Here is a 20733-nt window from a genome sequence, read left to right as displayed (position 1 = left end):
TGGACAGTACCATTAACCATTAAAAGGGGTGCTTATCAAAAGAGATACTGACTGAATGGCGGACAGTGCAGATTATGATCAGACTGCAGGGATGTGCAGGCTGATCATGATCTACACTGGTCACAAAGGCAGATTCATTCATGTCCAGCATCTATAAGGGTTAAATTACAATGCAGTAAAATACCTCAGGAGCTTGTTTTTTTTGTAAATTCACAAAACCACAAAAACTACACGTTTGCCAGGAATATTGATTATTTCATGATATTTGTTAAGCAAGCACTTGTTGAATGTTCAGTAGCAAAAAATATAGACAATAAGTTTGAGTATTGATCTTATATGCCATGCTTATTCTTCATATATTTTCTTTGTTGAAACCACATAAACATAATTTATATAAATAATATTTGTCGCATTACAGATGATAGATCTGTTGCGTGAACAGCTGTATCATCAACAGATGTGTATTGGTCGGGACATCAGCTTTACAGAGGAAGATATTGAAATTGAACCACACAGGTGTGCATCTGTTGGTTCCAATATGTCATCAATGAGTGAGTCATGGATGTCCGATATCTCCAGCCAGATGTCAGACATTAAATCGTCCCTTGCGTCTGCAGAGCAGAAACAGAAACAAGAATTACATGATAGAATAACAGAGGTAAGGCTGACCTATTTACTTACTTCTCAAAAGCTGACTGTGACCTTTTTTTAAATCAGGGGACATAATTTTAGACACATGTCACCTATGAACTTATGGACTGGTAAAGTGGCCTTATCAGCATTTGCTTTATTTCGATAATTTCTGTTCTCATGTTTTATAAATACCTGTCTGTGAATAGGACATTAACAGCTTACATTACAAGTATTTAAGTATTTTAATGAGTAAAACTCAACCTGCAGGATTGTACTTCATTTGAGATCTATATAGGAACTTCCCACAGTTTTAAAACACATTTCTGGTGGAAATTTGCAATTAATAGTGACAAATTCATTTTGTAGTCTATATAAGTTATTTTTTTCAAACTTTAGTTCTTTTTTGTATTACCGTTGAAGTTTAATATAATTTAGCAGACTGACATTGTAGTAAAGGGTTCTCAATGCAGGCTGTGGAACTCGAATGTGAAAAGGGTGACTAATAAAGAAGAAATCTGTATTTTAATTGTATATTAATATGTACATTTTACATTTCTAGCCTAAGAAATTCTGCTGCTATAATTACAGTTGAAGAAAAGCCTGCTGTCAGAGGTGAAAGGAGAAATGTCGACGACACAGAATGCCAAAATGTTGCAGCTACAACTTCAAGCACGGGATAATGAAATACGGCGGCTAAAAATGGAACTTTTGCTACAGAATGTGAATTCTGGCGGGACACGTAAGAAGCAGTTGTTTGAGAGTGACGTGTGAAACAAGACACCAGCTATGACAGTTTACAAACAGGAGTTCAGACAGGACAGGATATATGTAAAAATGTTCTACAGTGACGTAAGAAATGGGAGATGTTTTCACAATGTGCTATATTATACCTACACCAATGCTGGCAATAAGCCAAAAACAGTTTTTTATCTGTTCAGGTTAATTTTTCTTTAATGTAGAAAGTTTTAAGCATGTTAAATTTTAAAAATGCCATGACTCATTGAATTAACTTTCAACATTGCTTTGTTAGGCCTCCAATGTACAGTATATTGAAAGTTTTCCAAGAGTCACTCTGATGTATATCTTTAAATATATTTTTTTTATGAATTTCTAACAATTTAGACATAGGTCAAGTTGCAAATTAAGATTCATTTATTTGTTCTTACAAAATAATCAGAATCAAGCTATCAAGACTTACATTATTTTCTCCAAAAGAATAAAAATGCATTCCATAATTTTTTTTTTGTTGCATTTATATTTTTAGACGAGGATTTTGGTATTTAGAAATGTTTTTTCTATCTTGTTATAGTCGGATTTTGTGTTCTGTTTCATGTACGTATTTCTCTGTAAGTTCAGTTAATGGCCAAGTTTTACTCATTTGGCTTAGTTCTATCTTTTTCTTCTTTTCTGTCATTCACTTTATTATCTTAAATTTCTGATCTTTCTCTCTCCTAATTTCTCACCCTTGAATCTCCTTGAGTTCTTTTCCATCTTTCTGCTAATTTTTTTATCTTTGACTTTATTTCTATGTTTGGTCAGGTCATTTTTAAACTTTCCGTTAAATTCTGTCTTTCTGTCCATGTCCACTTTATTGTGTCACTCTTCTTTTTTGTATTTTTGTACATCTTTTCTGCTACTTTCCTAACTTTCTGTTAATTTTCTTTCTTGCAGCTCTTTTTCAAATGTTTGTGCAGTTCTTTATGTCATATTTTATGTTTTACATGATGATTAAGATACTATGATGTTCATGACAAGTGTTAACCCTGATCCTGCTAAATTTTTGTAATGAACTTGTCCATCTTTCAATTTTAACAGTACCATTAACTGTTAAAAGGGATGGGTGCATACCAAAAAGATACTGACTGAATGGTGAAAAGTGCAGATCATGATCAGACTGTGTGGATGTGCAGGCTGATCTTGATCTGCACTGGTTGCAAAGGCAGAATCAATCGTGTCCCAATGATAAGGGTTAAGTACTGTCACATATAGGAAATGTTTACCTTTTTGTCTGTCTTAACTTTCTAGTCAATTACTTATTATCATGACCTTAAAGGATCATACCTATATATTAACATTCCATTTTCCTCTGTTACTGTAAATTAGATAGAGAATAATTGAGAAAAAGGGCTTTAAGTGGCCTGATTTGTGAACCATAATTAAAGTTATCGACCGTGTTTTTTTAAAAAAACTGTCATGAGATAACCAGTCTGATTTTTCTGAATATGACACCAGTTCAAATTTTTTTAACTAGAATGTTAATATAAAAATATTTGTTCACTTGTAAAAACACTACCTTATTCTTACATTTTCATGCATTGATTTCGAGCATGGACCAACCAGTCTGGTTTTATGGACCAGACTGTGTCCTAAACAAGATTTAGCAATTTGAATGTAAATTCTTGAACCCTTCTATGACATTTGCTGAAGTTCTCATTGTCTTCCACTTTTTTCTGTATCTTCATATATTTTTGACCAAATGAATAAACTACTACATATTTTTATAGTTTTATAATTAGAACACGCCTTGTTTATCTGTGTTCAGTCTTCCATGAGTGATTTTGTTAAATATTGTTGATTTTTATACATGATTGTTATTGCTTATTATGTAAATATACAATGTTTTATAAGAAGGAATAATATTAAATATTCTGATAAATCAGATGTAGTTTGTTTTTAAAGCATAGGTTTGGTCATATAAAGACTCATTGTAAAAGTCTCTTTTTAGCTCACCTGTAACATAGTGACGAAGTGAGCTTTTGTGATCACATTTCATCCGGCAGTCTGTCGTCAGTCCACAATTTCTTGTGAACATGATAGAGACAACATTTTGCACACAATTTGTATTGGCAGAATACCTTGCTTGCTTTTGAAAACTGGCCAGATCCCACCATGGATTCCACAGTTACGCTATTTGCTATTTTGGCTTTTGCAGCCATATAGTGACTTCATTTTTGATACAAACTTGCAAAATATCTTTAACAACAATAGATCTTGGATTCCATGATGAATCTGTCAGATCCAACCATAGGTTCCGTAGTTATGGCCCATGATTGACCCCTGAAAAAGCCCAAATTTGTTACATTGTGAACACGACAGAAGTGACATTTTACATTCGATTTTAACCATACTCACAAACAACTTAAGTCACATTTAGATCTCCGTTCCTTTCGAACACCGGCTAGCTTTCCATCATGGGTTCTAGAGTTACTGCCCCTGAAAGTGGCAAATTTATTATTTTTGCCCGTTCAGCCATATAGAGGTTTCATTTATGCTTTGATTTGATACAAACTTGCACAGAAATTTATCTTGCCAAGTTCAAAACTGGGTCATGTGGGGTCCAAAACTAGGTCACCCGCTCAAATCCAAGGAAAAGCTTGTTAACTCTAGAGGCCATATTTATGACCCTATCTTCATGAAACTTGGTAAGACTGTTTATTTTGATGATTCCTAGGCCAAGTTTGAAACTGGGTCATGTGGGGTCAAAAACTAGGTCACCACTCCAATTAAAGGAAAAGCTTGTTAACTTTATAGAGGCCACATTTATGACCCTATCTTTATGAAACTTTGTCAGAATGTTTATCTTGGTGATCCCAAGGCCAAGTTTAACAGATGAGCGAGATAGGGTCACCATGGATCTCTTGTTTTCCCTTTTGTTGCTCCATAGAAGACATATTTGGTACAACTTTTCAGTTGGCAAAATGGACAGCTGTTAAAAAGTGACATGATTCAAAAGAACAGTACTGTCCAGCTCACCTGACAACAGAGTGCTGAAAGTTGATCTATTGTAACACCCGTTGTCCATCTGTACCTTTTACACACATCATTTGCAATCTTCATGAAACAAAGAATTTAATCTGCATAAATATTTTAAATAGATTGATAATTGGTAAGATTAAATTTGACAAGTTTAAATTTGCTATTTAATAAGTCAATATTACCATATTTCCCATTGTTAACACTTTAGTAATCTGAAGCTTGTACGTAACTGATTTTTTTGCAAGGCAAAAAGTTTGCTGTTAACAAAGTTAAAATTACATAATAGAATATTTCCCATCTTGTGAAATATTTAGGACTTTATAAACAATGTCACTTTCCCATATATTTATTTTCAAAAACACTTGTTGAATATACTGAAAATAAAGCCCTTCTGAAAATTTCTGTTATTACAGTATGGTCATAATATCTGATAATATAGCTATGTTGTTACGACACAATTATAGGTCATATGGCGACTTTCCAGCTTTGATGGTGGAGGAAGACCCCAGGAGCCCCTCCGTGCATTATTTCATCACGAGTTGGCACCTGGGTAGAACCACCGACCTTCCGTAAGCCAGCTGGATGGCTTCCTCACATGAAGAATTCAACGCCCCTGAGTGTGGGTGGAACCCTCATCGGTGAGATGCAAGTGATTTCAAATCATCGACCTTAATCACTTGGCCACGGAGGCCCCATATTGCTATGGTTACACCAGAGTAGTGGCCCTTGATTTAGTCAAAATTGCCGCATTTTACATGTTATAACATTGAAGACAATATTACCAGGCAATTTTAAAAGCTCTTGCAAAATATAATGATCACAAGGTTTTGGACAACTTTTATACTGGACAAGATTGTGCTACAAGAACTTGAAGAAGTCGACATTTAACATTTTAACACATTAGATGCAACATTTCATAGTCTTCATGAAACTTGCACAGAATGTATTTGACCAAGGACGTAAATATCAATTTACGTCCTTGATATGACCAAAAAACCTTTTATAGATAAATGGTAAGATTGCTTCATTAACTTCAGAGTTCTGGCAGTTGAATTGATCAAACTTTTCTTATTTAATATTGTTAACACAGAAGAGACGACTTTTTCTTTGTGATCACCCTGTGTCAGCTATTGTCCGCTGTCCGTCATCAATAATTTGACTGTTGATACTCTAGAGGTCACCATTTGGCCTAGTCTTAATGAAACCATATCTTGGACGAATTCGTTACTGAATTTTCTGGGGTCTCTAGGTCAACAGGTGAAGTCATAGGAAGACCTAGTTAACACTAAAAAGTCCACATTTTCTACCTGATCTTCATGATACTTGGTCAGAATATTTGTCTGAAAACTTGTATTTTGATCACATCACTGAAAAACTAGGTCACTAGGTCAATCATTTAAAAAAACTTGATTAATGGTCTGTGTGATTTACATAAAATATGGTTAGAATGGTCTTTATGAAATCTACTTTATATGATATCAAGGAAATGTTTCTTCAGTGTCCCTATGCCACGCTTGTTTTCGAAAACTTGACCACCAGAGGGGGTAGTCATATATGTATACAGTATTTCCTATAACTGGTCTCCGCGTAGAACTGCCGACTTCTAGACATGAGTTGGAGGTTGAGAACGAATGATTTGAACGAATGATATCATACACAATTTTTTCCTTCAAATCGTCACGGCACAGAGAACAAAAGATCCTCCTGGAGATAGAACTCCGCAAGTAATAATAGTAAATGTTAATAAGGGCTGTTTGTAAAATACATCCACTAGAATGGGATGTCGGAGGTAGCGGTATTTATAATACTCTGTCTGAAGAATGCTGTGACCTTTGTTTTTGACCTTATATCCCCAAAACAGTAGACACCACTCAGAGACAACAATCATTTTACGAAGTTTCTCTGCTGCAGTTCCAAGGATTCTTCAGTTATTAATAGGAAACCAGTTAAAGTCCCAAATACCACTGTGAACCCGAACTTTGACAAATGATCATATAACAATGCGGAACACCTGCTGATCGCATTATTAATCTCAGAAGTTTAAAGGCCAAAAAGAAAGGCAACGGTCCCACAAATCATAACCCAAAGCAGTGTATATATATAAATATATGAGCCTTAATATATACACAAAAAACAAAGACAAAGTAAAACAGACGATAAGGTCAAATCGAACACACAAAGGAACCCAGTGTGGGATGGGGATGGGGGAGGGTTAGGGATGTGATCAGTAGCAAAAACACCACAGAGGAGTTTAAACCTCACTCTTAATTTCATGTTTTCCCGATCAGGTGAATCCTGTACACATGAAGTGACAACAGAAGGCACGGAATATAGATGCAGAGCATCAAGAGAAATTTTTGCACCATTAAGGGCACGAAGACAGATATCAATGCTTCCCACTCCTGGTAGGCTTTTAGTACTGCCCAGACACAAAGTCTTACAGTAAAAAGGCTGAACACAAAACATGCTGTATGACTCAAAACAGTCGGGCCCCAACATTCTCAAAGCCACTATATATATATGACCTTGCCCATTGATTTACTCGCCGCAAAACGATAGGAGTCACCCTCCAACAGCAAGCATTCGTCAGTCCTTGGCTGTGCGTTCCTAAGTTTAATCAGAAGCTAATTTAATTTTAGTAGTTACTTACACTATTGACCTAATTACACCAAAACCAATAGGTCATCCACTGCCAACAGATAAGGAAGCCTTCATTGCCGAGCGGTCAAGGTCGCTGACTTCAAAATAATTTGCCCGTCACAGCTGTGATTTCGAAACCTCCATTGTGTAGAATTCTTGTGAGGCAGCCATCCAGCTGGATTGCGGAATATGAGTGGTTCCCCCAGGTGCCCGCCCGTGCCTGCAATAACACCCATAGGAGCACCTAAGGTATTCACCCGCTATTAAAAGCTTGAAAGTCGCAGTCATTATATGACCTATGATTGTGTCGTTGTGAGGTTAAACTCAACAATTGAAAACAGCAGACAATCATCGAATGAATTTTACGGCCGTACGCTCAAACGTTCGGAAACCATTTTAGGCTCATCTGAACTAGAATCATCAGGATAAGCTATTGGTGCAGGCGAAGGCTCGGCATCCGTCGGCCGTCATCCGTCTTCTGTCGTTAACTTAAACATCTTCCCTGAAACTTCTTGCCAGAATTACACCAAACGTTGTCTGCATCATGCCAATATTTCCGCTCATGAACCGCTGCCTCTCCTCATGAACCGCTACTTCTCTTCATGAACCGTTGGCTCTCATGAACCGCTGCTTCTCCTCATGAACCGTTGCCTCTCCTCATGAACCGCTGCTTCTCCTCATGAACCGTTGCATCTCCATGAACCGTTGCCTCTTCATGAACCGTTACCTCTTCCCATGAACCGTTGCCTCTCCTCATGACCCGCTGCTTCTCATGAACCGTTACCTCTTCATGAACCGTTGCCTCTCCTCATGAACTGTTGCCTCTCCTCACGAACCGCTGCTTCTTCTCATGAACCGCTGCTTCTCTTCATGAAACGGTAGATCTTCACCAAAGTTTGCCTGTTGTATCCTTGGATGGATCTTTCTCAAGTTTGTCCAGAAGCATCCTTGCATGGATCTTATGAATACAGCTCGTTTTTCTCTTTAAAAAGAAAAATGTAAACAATAGATAAAACATAGCGGAAATCATCTGCCAATAACCTTTCATAATAGATACCTATTTATTGCCAACTCATATACACTCCTGACTTTTAAATCCAGAAGGCAGTGCAGGACCTGTTTCATAATCACTAGGCACGTCGCCTAATCATTTAGTTCGTCGACTGCAACTTACGTTTTGCTTCATATCCAGAGCCCACCATTTATTTCTTTCACCACAGTGAAGAAAAGAGTAGATTTAGAGCGGATTCTTCAAGCCGATGACACACGATGGACGTTCTATTATATGCAGTAGTATCCCAGTCCGTTGTGGGCAACCTTGATGAAGGAGAACCCATGTATCTGGGCAGTTATACTGGTCAAACGAGGTCTTGTATAGAACCATGGTCTTCAATTTCTAGAATTCTGTAAATCTTTACTATTTTTCCTACTGATTAAGAAATAAATTTTAGCACATGGAAAACTACGTCTTTTAGCTAAACCAAAGTGGTTTCTAGACGTCGTCACAGCGGCAATTGAGTTCAAGTCTGTAAGTAGCAACACCCACCTGGCTTACGGTAGGTCGGTGGTTTTACCCAGGTACCCGCCGGTGGTGAAATAATGCACGGAGGGGCACCAGCATCAGAGCTGGAAAGTCGCCATATGACCTATAATAGTGTCGTAGCGACGTTAAACCCGACAAAATATTAACAACATCCGACAAAGAACGGTAAAATGGACAGCTAGGTAAGTTTCAAACAAAAGATGGTTGTTTAACATAAAGACACGTGTCATTTACCCTAGAGGTTGTGATAATTAGGAAGATATATTTTTCTGTGGCACAATAAGTGAGAGTTATACTTTGCTTCGTAGCATATAAACTAACTTAAGATGAAGAGGTTTAAGTACATGTATATACATACTTTTTCAGCTTTTGATATAATTATCTAGTTGACTGACTCCCCAATTTTAAACAGGTATTGATTTTTAAAGTCTCATTGAATGGACGGGGAAGTTTATTTGTTTAGTTAAAACGTATTAAATTATAATAACATTGCATGCTGTAGTAACAGCTAAAGGGTACATTAAAATTGTAATGTGATATTTCTTTGAAATAAACAATAATCTGACACGTATGCAATTTTCAAAATGGAATTCAGTGAGAAAAACTGTGATACTACTGACAGCAATGAACCTATTTTGTATGAGAACACGGACGCAAATTCTGTGAATGTGGCACTAATCGAATCGAAAAAAATGGAAGAAATAGACAAAGATGAGGAACATTACGAGCCATTACGGTTAGACAGCAAACCTAGACACAAAGGTACATTGTGTAATTTGCAGGAGGATGCACTTAAGCGACTAAAAAGTGTGATCTATATAGTGTCAGCGCTGATATTTGTACTGTACATTGCAGTTATTGTGCTGATCATAAGCGTTGTCATGACAAATAGTCGTGGTAAGTTTAATACATGATTTTACATGAACTTGAAAGATTAAATTGACAATAGTGATATTTTTGTAGATATTAATATAATTTTAAGTTGACCTAGTTTTCTTTACAATCAAAGGTTTCATTTAGATATAACATTGAATCGATTTTCAACTTGGATTATCTTATAACGCTATCTTATTACACCCATTTTTAACTACTTGTCTGCTTTAAATTGTCTGCATGCATGTGTAAGCGTACATGCATAAGGTATATGCACGCAATCTTAAATATAAAATTGGTGTTGGATAAATTTTAGAAAGTTTTCAACCAGAAGGCACACCATCTTTATTTATTCACTGACATTAAACCCAACTTACGAAAATTTCAACGTGCCTGAAATACAGGACTTTTTCTGCTGGAGATTTAGTTTATGTAGTGACTATAACGAGAAATATGAATAACAACTTTTTGTATCTTATGAGAATCCTAACTCCTTTTTGTGTATTTTATGATAATCTGATCGATCAATTGATCCCAAAGTAAGATTTGTAATGTTTTTTTTATGTGAACGTAATATTTAAGGGGAAGTAACTATTAAGGTGATTGCCATACATCATGGTTTTAGTTTAAGGCATAACCAGTGACAGCGTGTCTTGTGGTCTTAGGTTTCCTACCGGTTTATACATTTCTATCATATCCCTTCAATATATAGGCAGGGGACTGATTGTGTAAATTCTAAAAGGTGTGGGTCAGAACCTTGTACTGCACCCTGTATTTCACTGGCAACCAATGGAGCTTCTTCAGAACCTGTGTTATATGATTGCGACCGGGCGTCTAATGGCGGAGAATACTGTATTGGGGTTCCGCTAGAGATACAGAAATGTAGTCTTAATTAACAGATGTTTACGTACGGGCTATGTTCTTTGTATTTTTAGCTCACCTGTCACGTAGAGTCAGAGTGAGCTTTTGTGATCGCTCTTCGTCCGTCGTCAGTCCGTCCGATCCCTGATTGAGCCCTGAAAGAGTCACAATTTGTTAATTTTTACTTTGTGGAAACGATAGAAATGACACTTTATATTTGATTTTAACCACACTTACACACAATTTAAGTCACAATAAGATCTCGGTTTCTTTCCATGATGGGTTCTAGAGTTACTGCCCCTGGGCAAAATTTTCTATTTTGGCTCTTTCAGTCATATAAAGGTTTCATTTATGCTTTGATTTGATACAAACTTGCACAGACTGATTATCTTGACGATCGCTAGGCCTATATCGAAACTGAATTATGTGGGGTTAATAACTAGGTCATCAGGTCAAATCAAAGGAAAAACTTAAGTGTGAACAACTTAGAAGCCACATTTATGACCCTATCTTCATGAAACATGGTTAGAATATTTATCTAGATGATTTCTATACCAAAGTTGAAACTGGGTCATACGGGGTCACCCGGTCAAAGCAAAGAAAAAGATTGTTGACATTCTTGAAGCCACATTTATGACTCCATCTTCCTAAAACTTTGTCAAAATGTTTATCTTGATGATTCCTAGGCCAAATTCGAAAATGGATTATACGGGGTAAAAAACTAGGTCATTCGGTCAAACCAAAGGAAAAGCTTGTTTACACTCTTGTTCATTTGATGTGCATGGAACTTGGTCAGAATGTTTGTCTGCATGAAATATCGGATGCATTTTTATCTGGGTCGTGTGGGGTCAAAAAGTAGGTCACCAGGTCAAATCAAAGAATAAGCTTGTTTACACCCCTAGGGGGCACATTTTTGATTCTATCTTCATAAAGCTTGGTCAGAATGTTTGTTATCATAAAGTCTTGGATGATTTAAAATCTGGGTCACGTGGGGTAAAACACTAGGTCACTAGGTCAAATCAAAGGAAAAGCTTGTATTCACACTAGAGGCCACCCTTTTGCACCAATCTTCCCGAAACTTTGTTAGAATGTTTGTTTTCATGAAATCTGGGACAAGTTCGAATCTGGGTCATGTGGGGTAAAAACTAGGTCACTAGGTCAAATCAAAGAAAATGCTTGTTAACTGTTTTTTGTCCAGTCTTAATGGAAATTGGTCAGACTATTTTTATACGCCCGTTTGAAAAACGGGACGTATTATGGGAACGCCCCTGGCGGGCGGGCGGCGTCCACATACTTTGTCCGGAGCATATCTTCTACATGCATGAAGGGATTTTGATGAAACTTTGCACAGTTGTTCACCATCATGAGACGGAGTGTCATGCGCAAAAACCAGGTCCCTAGGTCTAAGGTCAAGGTCACACTTAGTGGTCAAAGGTCAAATTCAAGAATGACTTTGTCCGCAGCATATCTTCTTCATGCATGGAGGGATTTTGATGAAAGTTGGCACAATTGTTCATCATCATGAGACGGAGTGTCATGCGCAAGAACCAGGTCCCTAGGTTTAAGGTCAAGGTCACACTTAGAGGTCAAAGGATACAAGAAAGAAAACTTTGTCCGGAGCATATTTTCTTCATGCATGGAGGGATTTTGATGAAAGTTGGCACAATTGTTCATCATCATGAGACGGAGTGTCATGCACAAGAACCAGGTCCCTAGGTCTAAGGTCAAGGTCACACTTAGAGGTCAAAGGATACAAGAATGAAAACCTTGTCCGGAGCATTTCTTCTTCATGCATAGAGGGATTTTGATATAACTTTGCACAAATGTTCACCACCACGAGGCGGAGTGTCATGCGCAAGAACCAGGTCCCTAGGTCAAAGGTCAAGGTCACACTTAGAGGCCAAAGGTCAGATACAAGAATGACTTTGTCCGAAGCATTTCTTCTTCATGCATGGAGGGATTTTGATTTAACTTGGCACAATTATACACCATCATGAGACGAAGTGTCATGCGCAGTTCCCTTCCTTAGAATTACTTCCCTTTGTTGTTGCTATAAATAGCTTATATTATAACTTTTTCATTACTAGTCGTAGGGAAAAATCGAGACCACTTTTCTGTAGTACAACATGCATGCTACATCCAATTATGAGGTGTATTTTGACCAATCTCTACCTGGTAAAGATTTTTGTGTGGACTTACATTTTTTTTTTTTTTTTTTTTAAGATTATCTTCCCTTAGTTGTTACTATAAATAACTTATATTGTAACTTTTTTATAATTAACCGTAGGGAAAAAACAAGACCACTTTTTGTGGTACAACATAGATGTTACTTTCAAATTTTAGGTGTATTTTAAGGTATCTCTACCTGGTAAGGAGTTTTTTGTGGACTTAGAAAAACAAATGACTTACAATGATTACTAAACAACCACAAAATTAGAATTCCATTTGCAAATACAGGTGCTAGAGTAAAGAAATTTGCTGTGACGGGCGTATATTGTGACATTCTGGCACTCTTGTTTCTCCATGAATTCACTAGGTAAAACAGGTTTACACTGTTATGGTGTGTTACTCAGGTTAGCGACCTTGGGCCATTTTGGCCCTGTTGTTTTTATTTATATTTTCTTTAGTGCATATATTATGCTTTATTTAAATAGAAGCGAAAAACCAATTAAGTCATCATGTCAAAAACAAAGACAAAATATATTTGCCTTTTTTTGTAAAAGTATGGGTAATGCTATACTTATATTAACATTTTCATTGACTTGTTATTGTGAAATGGTTTCATATAATAAGAAATGGATAATAAAACAAAACAGCTCGTGCACCTGCAGATATACGGCAACTTATTCTAAGTATCACTTTGAGTTTTAAAAGTAGTCAAACAATTTTATTAAAGTAACATTTTGTGACATTTTTTTTTTTACCTTTTTTTGTACATTTTGTTAATGTGTTCTTTATGAAACACAAGTAATCATTACGTACAGTTAGAACCCTGTTAGAAATGTATGTTTTATTGATTTTTATGAAAATATTATAACAAAAAAGTGAAAAAATGAAAACAAATGAAAAATAAAAGCAGATTATTTCTTTAAATATCAAATCAATTTCTAATCTAACATTTGCATTTGATAGATATTGAGATATTTTAACAATCTGAATGGAAAAGGCAAATTTTAAAACTGTGTGTAGAGCCTGAATTTATTTATGAAAAGAAAGCATTCTAAGACAAAGTGATATCCCATTTTATTGAAATGATAGCTCTGTAATACAAGAGATCGCACTTTCGAGTAACAAGATATTTCCTAAATTGTGATAGACATCTCTTCAAATTATAGAGAGAAAGCAGTTTGTTGGGAAAGAAATCTTTATGTAAGAGCTATCTTTGTAATTTAAAGAGACATATTTATAGTAAATTGAGCTATTTATAATCCGATTATCGAATGCTGCCATTTCTATTGCAAAATGTTATCTGTATTGAAAAGGAGTTGTCAATCATATAAATGAGTTAACTCCTACAGTTCTTTCATACTAAAGGGATATTGCTATAAATAGTGAAACAGCTTGTCATACATATATTGCCTTTGACACAGACGTTTAAAACGTTAGTTAATAATATTTTGTGACAGTTCTTTACAAACCTTAAAGAAAAAACCGGCAGTAGGACTGGTAACGAAAACACGATGACATTAAAAAGTACAATTTCAAATATATAAGTTTATTTTATGTTTCAGCAATCGCGTCTGCATTCTCTGTTGATAAACCATTAAACCACAGCAGTTTCAATGGCACATCTAAAGTGATATTCGCACATATGATATACCAGCATGGAATTGATTTCAACTCGTCTACAGGGACTTTCACTTGCTCCATACCTGGAACCTACCATTTTTCTGTCACTTTGGTAAAGAAAAGAGCAAGTTCAGGAGTATTTTACTGTGGACTTTACAAAAATGTATCATACATAATAACAATTGGAGATCCAACAGATGACGATACCAATCTAAGAGGTGCAGCAACATCTCAGTCAACTTTGATTCATCTTGACAAAGGGGACACTGTTTATCTGGGCAGCTGCAATGAACAACCAAGCTCATATATGGAACCATTTTCTTCATTTACTGGGTTCCTTCTCTATTCTGATAATTGATCTCATTTTACATTAGGCTCATAAACATTTATATAAGGTTTAATAACATTAGTAACTGTGTTTGATCAGAAACATGACTTAAATTAAAGTTCAAATCGCTGACATTGTTGGCAATTATCATGATGTGCGCTCCTGTCTGAAAACATTCTATACGCAAAAACATGATAAATTGTATCACAGTCGAAAACTTTGTACTAAAATATGTACGTATACCAGCCTCATATAGAGTGAGATATTTAACTTCCTGAATCAAATTATTATATAGACTTTTGATTGTGAAATAAATTCTTACTTATATTTAAGAGACATCTAATTTTAACCCTTATCATGCTGGGCACTATTGATTCTACCTTTGCGAACAGTGTAGATCATTATCAGCCTGCACATCCGTGCAGTCTGATCATGATCTGCACTGTTCGCCATTCAGTCAGTAACATTTTGGTAAGCACCCCTTTTAACAGTTAATGGTACTGTCTAAATTTGAAGATGTTCGAAGAAAGCGTGTTTAATTTGCAAGCAACTTAAATATTAAAACTGTAGATTGGAAAATATTAATTTGTATTTTAAATAGTCATTTTAGACCAGGAATGCAGTGTTGTATACCACTTTATATACATACATACATTGTATACATTATATTCATTGTATATATCTGAAATATGTGTAAATTTTATAACTGCATGGCTTGCCGTTTTCCGATGAAAATAAACAGTTTCTTGTTCGTAGTAAAATAAAATGTATTTTTCACATTATGATACAATACAGCACAATTCAAACAGTTTGTCTGCTAGTCTCGGACAAAGGGACCAATTTCACTTGTGAAGGTATTAAAAACATTGTCTCATATCTGGACCATATATTCGCACAACCGATTTGTCGGTGAGCTCGTGTGAGCTCCGTCCTTTTGCAACTGTATCTTGGTAACCACAAATATATGAGGCTGTAAGGGATCCTTGTAATACAATTTTCAAAAGTTGTTTAAATTATGATTTTGATATACATTCAAGAGCATGTCTTTAGCACATACAAAGAAACAGAATTTTAACACAATACACATTAATCTTGATTCCGCGCCATGTTATAATTAATAAAAAGACACACATTTTTCTATCCTTGCCTTTTCTACATGCAATGTATTTTAACAAATTCTTTAAAGCATGATGCAAAAGATGGACTGAGATTAATACTAAGAAAAAAACAAAACAAAACAAAACAAAACAAAACAAGAGCTGTCTGTAGCGCGTTCCTCTATTCGGCGATTTGACAGTAAAATGAATTTATGTCTCAATTATATTGTATTAAAGTTCTATCCAGAAAGCGAAGATTGCCAAAAACTTTAAGTATGAAAGGGGCATAATTCTGTCAAAAATACAATTAAGAGTCCACACATGCAGATGATGATTATAAAGAAACATTTTTAATTTCAAGTCATTATCTTATAAAGTACCAAAGATATGTCTATAAATGAAGCTTTCGAAAAAAGTTAACATGAAAATAATTCCAAGTATAACGCCTTGGTGACCTTGACCTAGGGTATAATGGACCCAGGCCCTGCACATACATTGTTTGTATGCTAGACACTGTTTATGTGAACTTACAGTAAGATATAAGCAATAGTAACAAAGATATGACAGAAAAACAAAGGTTGCCGAAAAACTTTAACCTTAAATATAACCTAAGTATAACAGCTTGGTGACCTTGACCATGGGTATAATGGGCCCAGACCCTGCACATACTTTGTTTGTATGCTGGACAATGTTTATGTGAACTTACAGTAAGATATAAGCAATAGTAACAAAGATATGCAAAAAACAAAGGTTGCCGAAAAACTTTAACCTTAAAAATAGCCTAAGTATAACACCTTGGTGACCATGACCTTATGTATAATGGGCCCAGCCCCTGCACATACATTGTTTGTATGCTGGACAATGGTTATGTGAACTTACAGTAAGATATAAGTAATAGTAACAAAGATATGACAGAAAAACAAAGGTTGCCGAAAAACTCTAACCTTAAAAATAACCTAAGTATAACACCTTGGCGACCTTGATCTTATGTATAATGGGCCCAGACCCTGCACATACTTTGTTTGCATGCTAAACAATGTTAATGTGAAGTTAAAGTAAGATATAAGCAATAGTAACAAAGAAAAACAAAGGTTGCCGAAAAACTTTAACCAAGAAAGCTCACGCTGACGCCGGGGCGAGTAGAATAGCACCCCTATTCTCCGAATAGTGGCGCTAACAATTTCATTAAAACTTACCAATACTTTCACAAATCAAGAGGTGTAGAGAGAAAATGCTGCCATGACAACAAAGTTCATGTTAAGAATATATTTGTTCAAGAATTTAAAAGCGACGATGAATAAAAGTCTTTACTACTAATATTCACGTATGATTTTTCTTTATTTTCAAACATTTTCAGTCTTTTTCATAATTGGACCATATGTCGTAAAAGCCCTTTTCCCACCCTGTGAAAATGGTCTCGTTATGACAAGAGTTATTGCACCTGTTTTCGTAAACAAATGATAATTTGTGATGATATCTTGTTTCATGCTCACCCATAGAACTCATTTTGTAATTAAGATATTAGTTTGAAAAAATCTTGCACATGTCATTTTTTAAATGTTGTGACACAATGTCTCACAAAACTGCTAGCATAAAATTTGCTGAACACTGAACATATCTGACTTATCGTTATATTTGTGTCACTTTATAGCAATCTCATTGTATTTTGTCTAAAACATAGGACAAGGAAGTTTATTTGCGTCAGCTCTATTCATTAAATCAATAATAAAATTATCAGATCGTGTACAAATTATGTTATATTGAAGTTACATATAATGCATTTGGGGAAGAATGTAATATGATCGTTTTGTATTTGAAATAAACAATTATTCGGCACGAAAACATTTTAGTTTACAAGTTTTCAAAATGGAATTCAGTGATATACATGAGAAAAACCAATGTGATACTAGCAGCATCAATACGACTGTATTGTATGAGAACACAGGCGTTAGATCTGTGAAACAAAATGAATCGCACAAAGTGGGAGAAATAGAAAAAGATGAGGGACATTACGAGCAGCTACGGTTAGATAGCAAACCTGATAAAAACAAAGGTATTTCGCAGGAGGCGGATTTGAACCGGCTAAAACTTGTGGTATATATAATGTCAGCGTTGGTACTTGTACTCTTCATTGCAGTTATTGTTCTGATAATCGTCATTGCCGTGCCGAACGGACAGGGTAAGTGTAACAGATCTTTTTTACATGAATTACAGAGAAAATGTTACAATCTCATGTCTGATGAGGCTGTCAAAAACGTTTTATAAGCAATGGTGTTTTTCTAACAGACATATATATTGATATAAAGCCTAATAAAAAGTATTTTGATTTCGTTTTCTTTCTTACTATAGTTTCGCTTTCATTCGTATCAGTTTGATTTTAGCCATTTCTCTTCCATAAAAATCTCCTTGAGTATAAATTAAAACAGAGATGTTGCGTTTTAAATCATAGTGATAATCAACTGCTGAAAATTATCTGAAATGTAATTAAATGACACACTACCCACTAATGTCTGTAAAGTAAGATTTAATCAAAGCACTAGGAGTACTGATGGGGCGAGTATATTGGAAGGTGATTGATTTTGGTCAGGACAGTAATCTGTTTTAGAAACTGCATATTATGGAGGATATAAGATATTTTAACACAATGTAAATCAGTCATGAATTACATAAGCAGAAAAAGCAAAAGCAAATACACTGATCTTAGATAAAATTTTAGACAAACAAGAGTTTTCAATAAGACATAATACTCGACTATCAATTTTAGCTTTCATAGCAATAAGACAGTACTTTCACAAGACTATTCAAATTAAGTAAACATTTTGTTAAGGCCTGATAACACTTTCTTAGCCAAACAACAACCAAGCTGTTAATGTCAAGCTACATGTTCGATAAAACAAGCATTTCCTATATTTTCAGTCGCTGGTAAATGGGCACAATGGTCAGACTGGACCTCATGTGACGTCACATGTGGTATCGGAACTCATACACGGACTCGGTCATGTACAAACCCGGCACCCGCACACGGAGGAACTGGTTGTACCGGAGAAAGTACAGAAAATAAGAAATGCTCGGAGCATTTTTGCCCAGGTATTCACACACACACACACGCGCGCATATACACACGCATGTACGTACGCATGCACGTACGCAATAATAAAAAGTGGAATTTGTCGAAAAACCGCTTTTCTTTCCTTGAACCTTTTCCACTTTAAATATCATGCATATCAAATATACTTCGGTAGAGAAAACATGAAATGTAAGGACAATATGAAAGCATTTCAGATTTATTTAAATACTCTCTGCCTAACCTCTCTATGCAATTATATTGTATCTACCAAGCGTATATGGATTGAAGTTCATACGATATAATCATCATGTAAATTTGAGTATGGTACTTCTTTTTAGGGCATGAAATGAACAAATACTAGAGGCGGTAGGAAACTATCTGGACGTTTTACTCTTTCTCAAAAATCGTTCAATATTTTTCAAAAAATCGTTTTATTCCTTTTCAAAGTATTCCCCACCTACGTCTATACACTTTTGTCATCTTCATGGGAGCTTTTGTATTTTCTCCGCAAATCATGAAGTAGATCTACTGCTGAGGTACCGATTTTCAGCTGAAATCAAAGCCGCCCTGGTCTCCTATTTGTTTTCATCGAACCTTTTTTTCAGTTCTCGAAACAAATAAAAGTCTCGTCCCCTGGCCTAGACTGGTCCCTCACGCTTGTCCTGCCCTCCCTAAGCTGTGTACCCCAGCTGTAAACGGTTTAACGGGAAATGCAGGTCTTAGAAAAAGTTTTATGCAACCTTTGAAAACTGTGGCAAGCGTTTTCAACCTTTACAAGTAGGAATTTTATTACTGATATGTGTTTCTCCAGCTTAGTGTCTATTGTAGCCCTAACACCGACCTTGTTTAAATGCTCAAAACGTCGTGTATTTACACTTTTCATTGAAAATGAATTTAATGATTTATAGGCAATAAAAGGTAGTTTTCGCTCATGTATAATACGTATATGTAGCTGCACGTGGAAAGACACGATCATTAAAAGTCCGGATATATTCTGGCCGCTCCTCGTAAGCCATGGGAATAGTGAAGAAACCTATTATGGGCAAAGATTGTTAGGTATCTAAGAGGTTAAAACATTAAATATCTCCTCTTTTTGATTACCCATTGCGTCCTGAAGTTCTGCATTTAAGCATCATTTCCTAGAAATCCTTGTTTTCTTTATTAGCAATATAGTTATTAGTACTTGTTAATTTTGTGTAGTGACAGATGGTGGCTGGACAAACTGGGGTACGTGGTCTACATGTACTGTGACTTGTGGCGGAGGGATGCAGGCGAGGACAAGGACATGAACGAACCCGAAACCCTCTGATCAGGGAGAATATTGTACTGGGGATCCACTACATACACAGTCATGCAGCCTCGAAAAATGTTCACGTAGGGATTTTATTCTTTTTATACAACATTATATCTTCTCTTTGTGTTAGTTAGTAGGGAATAAAAGTTAAGACAGGACATCATTTCCTAGTTTATTTGTCAAAATGACTACATCGTACATTATCTTTAATCTCAAGCGGTATATAAAGATTATATATTATAGTATCTTTCTATTAAATTTCTATAGATTATTCTGCTTGTCGAAAAATGAATTATATGCATATTAAATTATTGGTAAGAAAACAATTAGAATGTCTCTTGTAAGGACAAATCCTTTAAGTTAAAACATTTCTGATACAACCTTTAAAGCGTTAGAAGACAATATAAATAGTTATTGGGGCGGGTCTTTTCCAAGGCTAGTAATGAAAACATTTGACTACTCAATACACTTTTTTGATGATTAATATTTAAAATATATATAAATCATTTGATTCAGTCACGGTGTCTGCTTTCTCTGTTGATAAACCACACAACCGCTCGAACGTCGATGGTATATCTAGACTTACATTCTCCCACATAATATACAAGCTTGGTGATGATTTTGATTTGTCGTCTGGAACTTACAACTGCTCCATACCTGGAACCTATCATTTTGCTGCCACCTTAGTGAAGAAAAGATCAAGTTCCAGAGTGGACACTGTATCCTGTTATCTTTACAAAAATCAATTTATTCTAATTAGAATTTTTATCGACCCAACAGACGATGATACAGACAAAGGGAGTGCGGCAATATCTCAGTCTGTTGTAATCAGTCTTGATAAGGGAGACTACG

General features: G+C 35.6%; 3 protein-coding genes across 4 annotated transcripts in view; all 3 read left to right on the top strand.

Moving 5' to 3' along the window:
* Positions 1-3292, top strand: part of LOC123538351 (uncharacterized) — a 144536-nt gene extending 141244 nt beyond the window's left edge. Inside the window, exons 19-20 of the mRNA XM_053529687.1 lie at positions 419-658; positions 1222-3292. Of these exons, the coding sequence (XP_053385662.1) occupies positions 419-658; positions 1222-1404 (423 nt within the window). The 3' untranslated portion in view covers positions 1405-3292. The remainder of the gene's footprint in view (positions 1-418; positions 659-1221) is intronic.
* Positions 3293-8987: 5695 nt separating this feature from the next.
* LOC123539147 (complement C1q tumor necrosis factor-related protein 2-like) lies at positions 8988-15004 on the top strand. Its single transcript, XM_045323639.2, has 2 exons — positions 8988-9469; positions 14038-15004. Exons 1-2 carry the CDS (start codon positions 9157-9159, stop codon positions 14451-14453), a joined length of 729 nt encoding a protein of 242 aa, XP_045179574.2. The 5' UTR covers positions 8988-9156; the 3' UTR covers positions 14454-15004.
* Positions 15005-17312: 2308 nt separating this feature from the next.
* On the top strand, positions 17313-20535 carry LOC123538001 (hemicentin-1-like). Of its 2 annotated transcripts, none has more exons than XM_053530249.1 (4): positions 17313-17699; positions 18437-18607; positions 19794-19961; positions 20398-20535. In XM_053530249.1, the coding sequence occupies exons 1-3, from the start codon at positions 17387-17389 to the stop codon at positions 19874-19876; spliced, it is 567 nt and encodes a 188-aa protein (XP_053386224.1). In that variant the 5' UTR covers positions 17313-17386; the 3' UTR covers positions 19877-19961; positions 20398-20535. The 2 variants fall into 2 exon arrangements, with proteins under 2 accessions (XP_053386224.1, XP_053386223.1); XM_053530248.1 differs by having other exon boundaries at positions 19788-19961.
* The last annotated feature ends 198 nt before the right edge of the window (positions 20536-20733 follow it).

Source organism: Mercenaria mercenaria, chromosome 18 (assembly GCF_021730395.1).
Source record: "Mercenaria mercenaria strain notata chromosome 18, MADL_Memer_1, whole genome shotgun sequence".
NCBI classification, from domain to species: domain Eukaryota; kingdom Metazoa; phylum Mollusca; class Bivalvia; order Venerida; family Veneridae; genus Mercenaria; species Mercenaria mercenaria.
The sequence above is the reverse complement of the archived record's forward strand: the minus strand, read 5'-3'. Positions and strand labels throughout refer to the sequence as shown.

Excerpts from the sequence above, each read along its gene's own strand:
- LOC123539147 (XM_045323639.2), top strand. The coding sequence starts at position 9,157 with ATGGAATTCAGTGAGAAAAACTGTGATACTACTGACAGCAATGAACCT. Across the intron at positions 9,470-14,037 it reads TGTCATGACAAATAGTCGTG|CAATCGCGTCTGCATTCTCT; the intron begins GTAAGTTTAATA and ends TTTATGTTTCAG.
- LOC123538001 (XM_053530248.1), top strand. The coding sequence starts at position 17,387 with ATGGAATTCAGTGATATACATGAGAAAAACCAATGTGATACTAGCAGC. Across the intron at positions 17,700-18,436 it reads TGCCGTGCCGAACGGACAGG|TCGCTGGTAAATGGGCACAA; the intron begins GTAAGTGTAACA and ends CTATATTTTCAG. Across the intron at positions 18,608-19,787 it reads CTCGGAGCATTTTTGCCCAG|TGACAGATGGTGGCTGGACA; the intron begins GTATTCACACAC and ends AATTTTGTGTAG.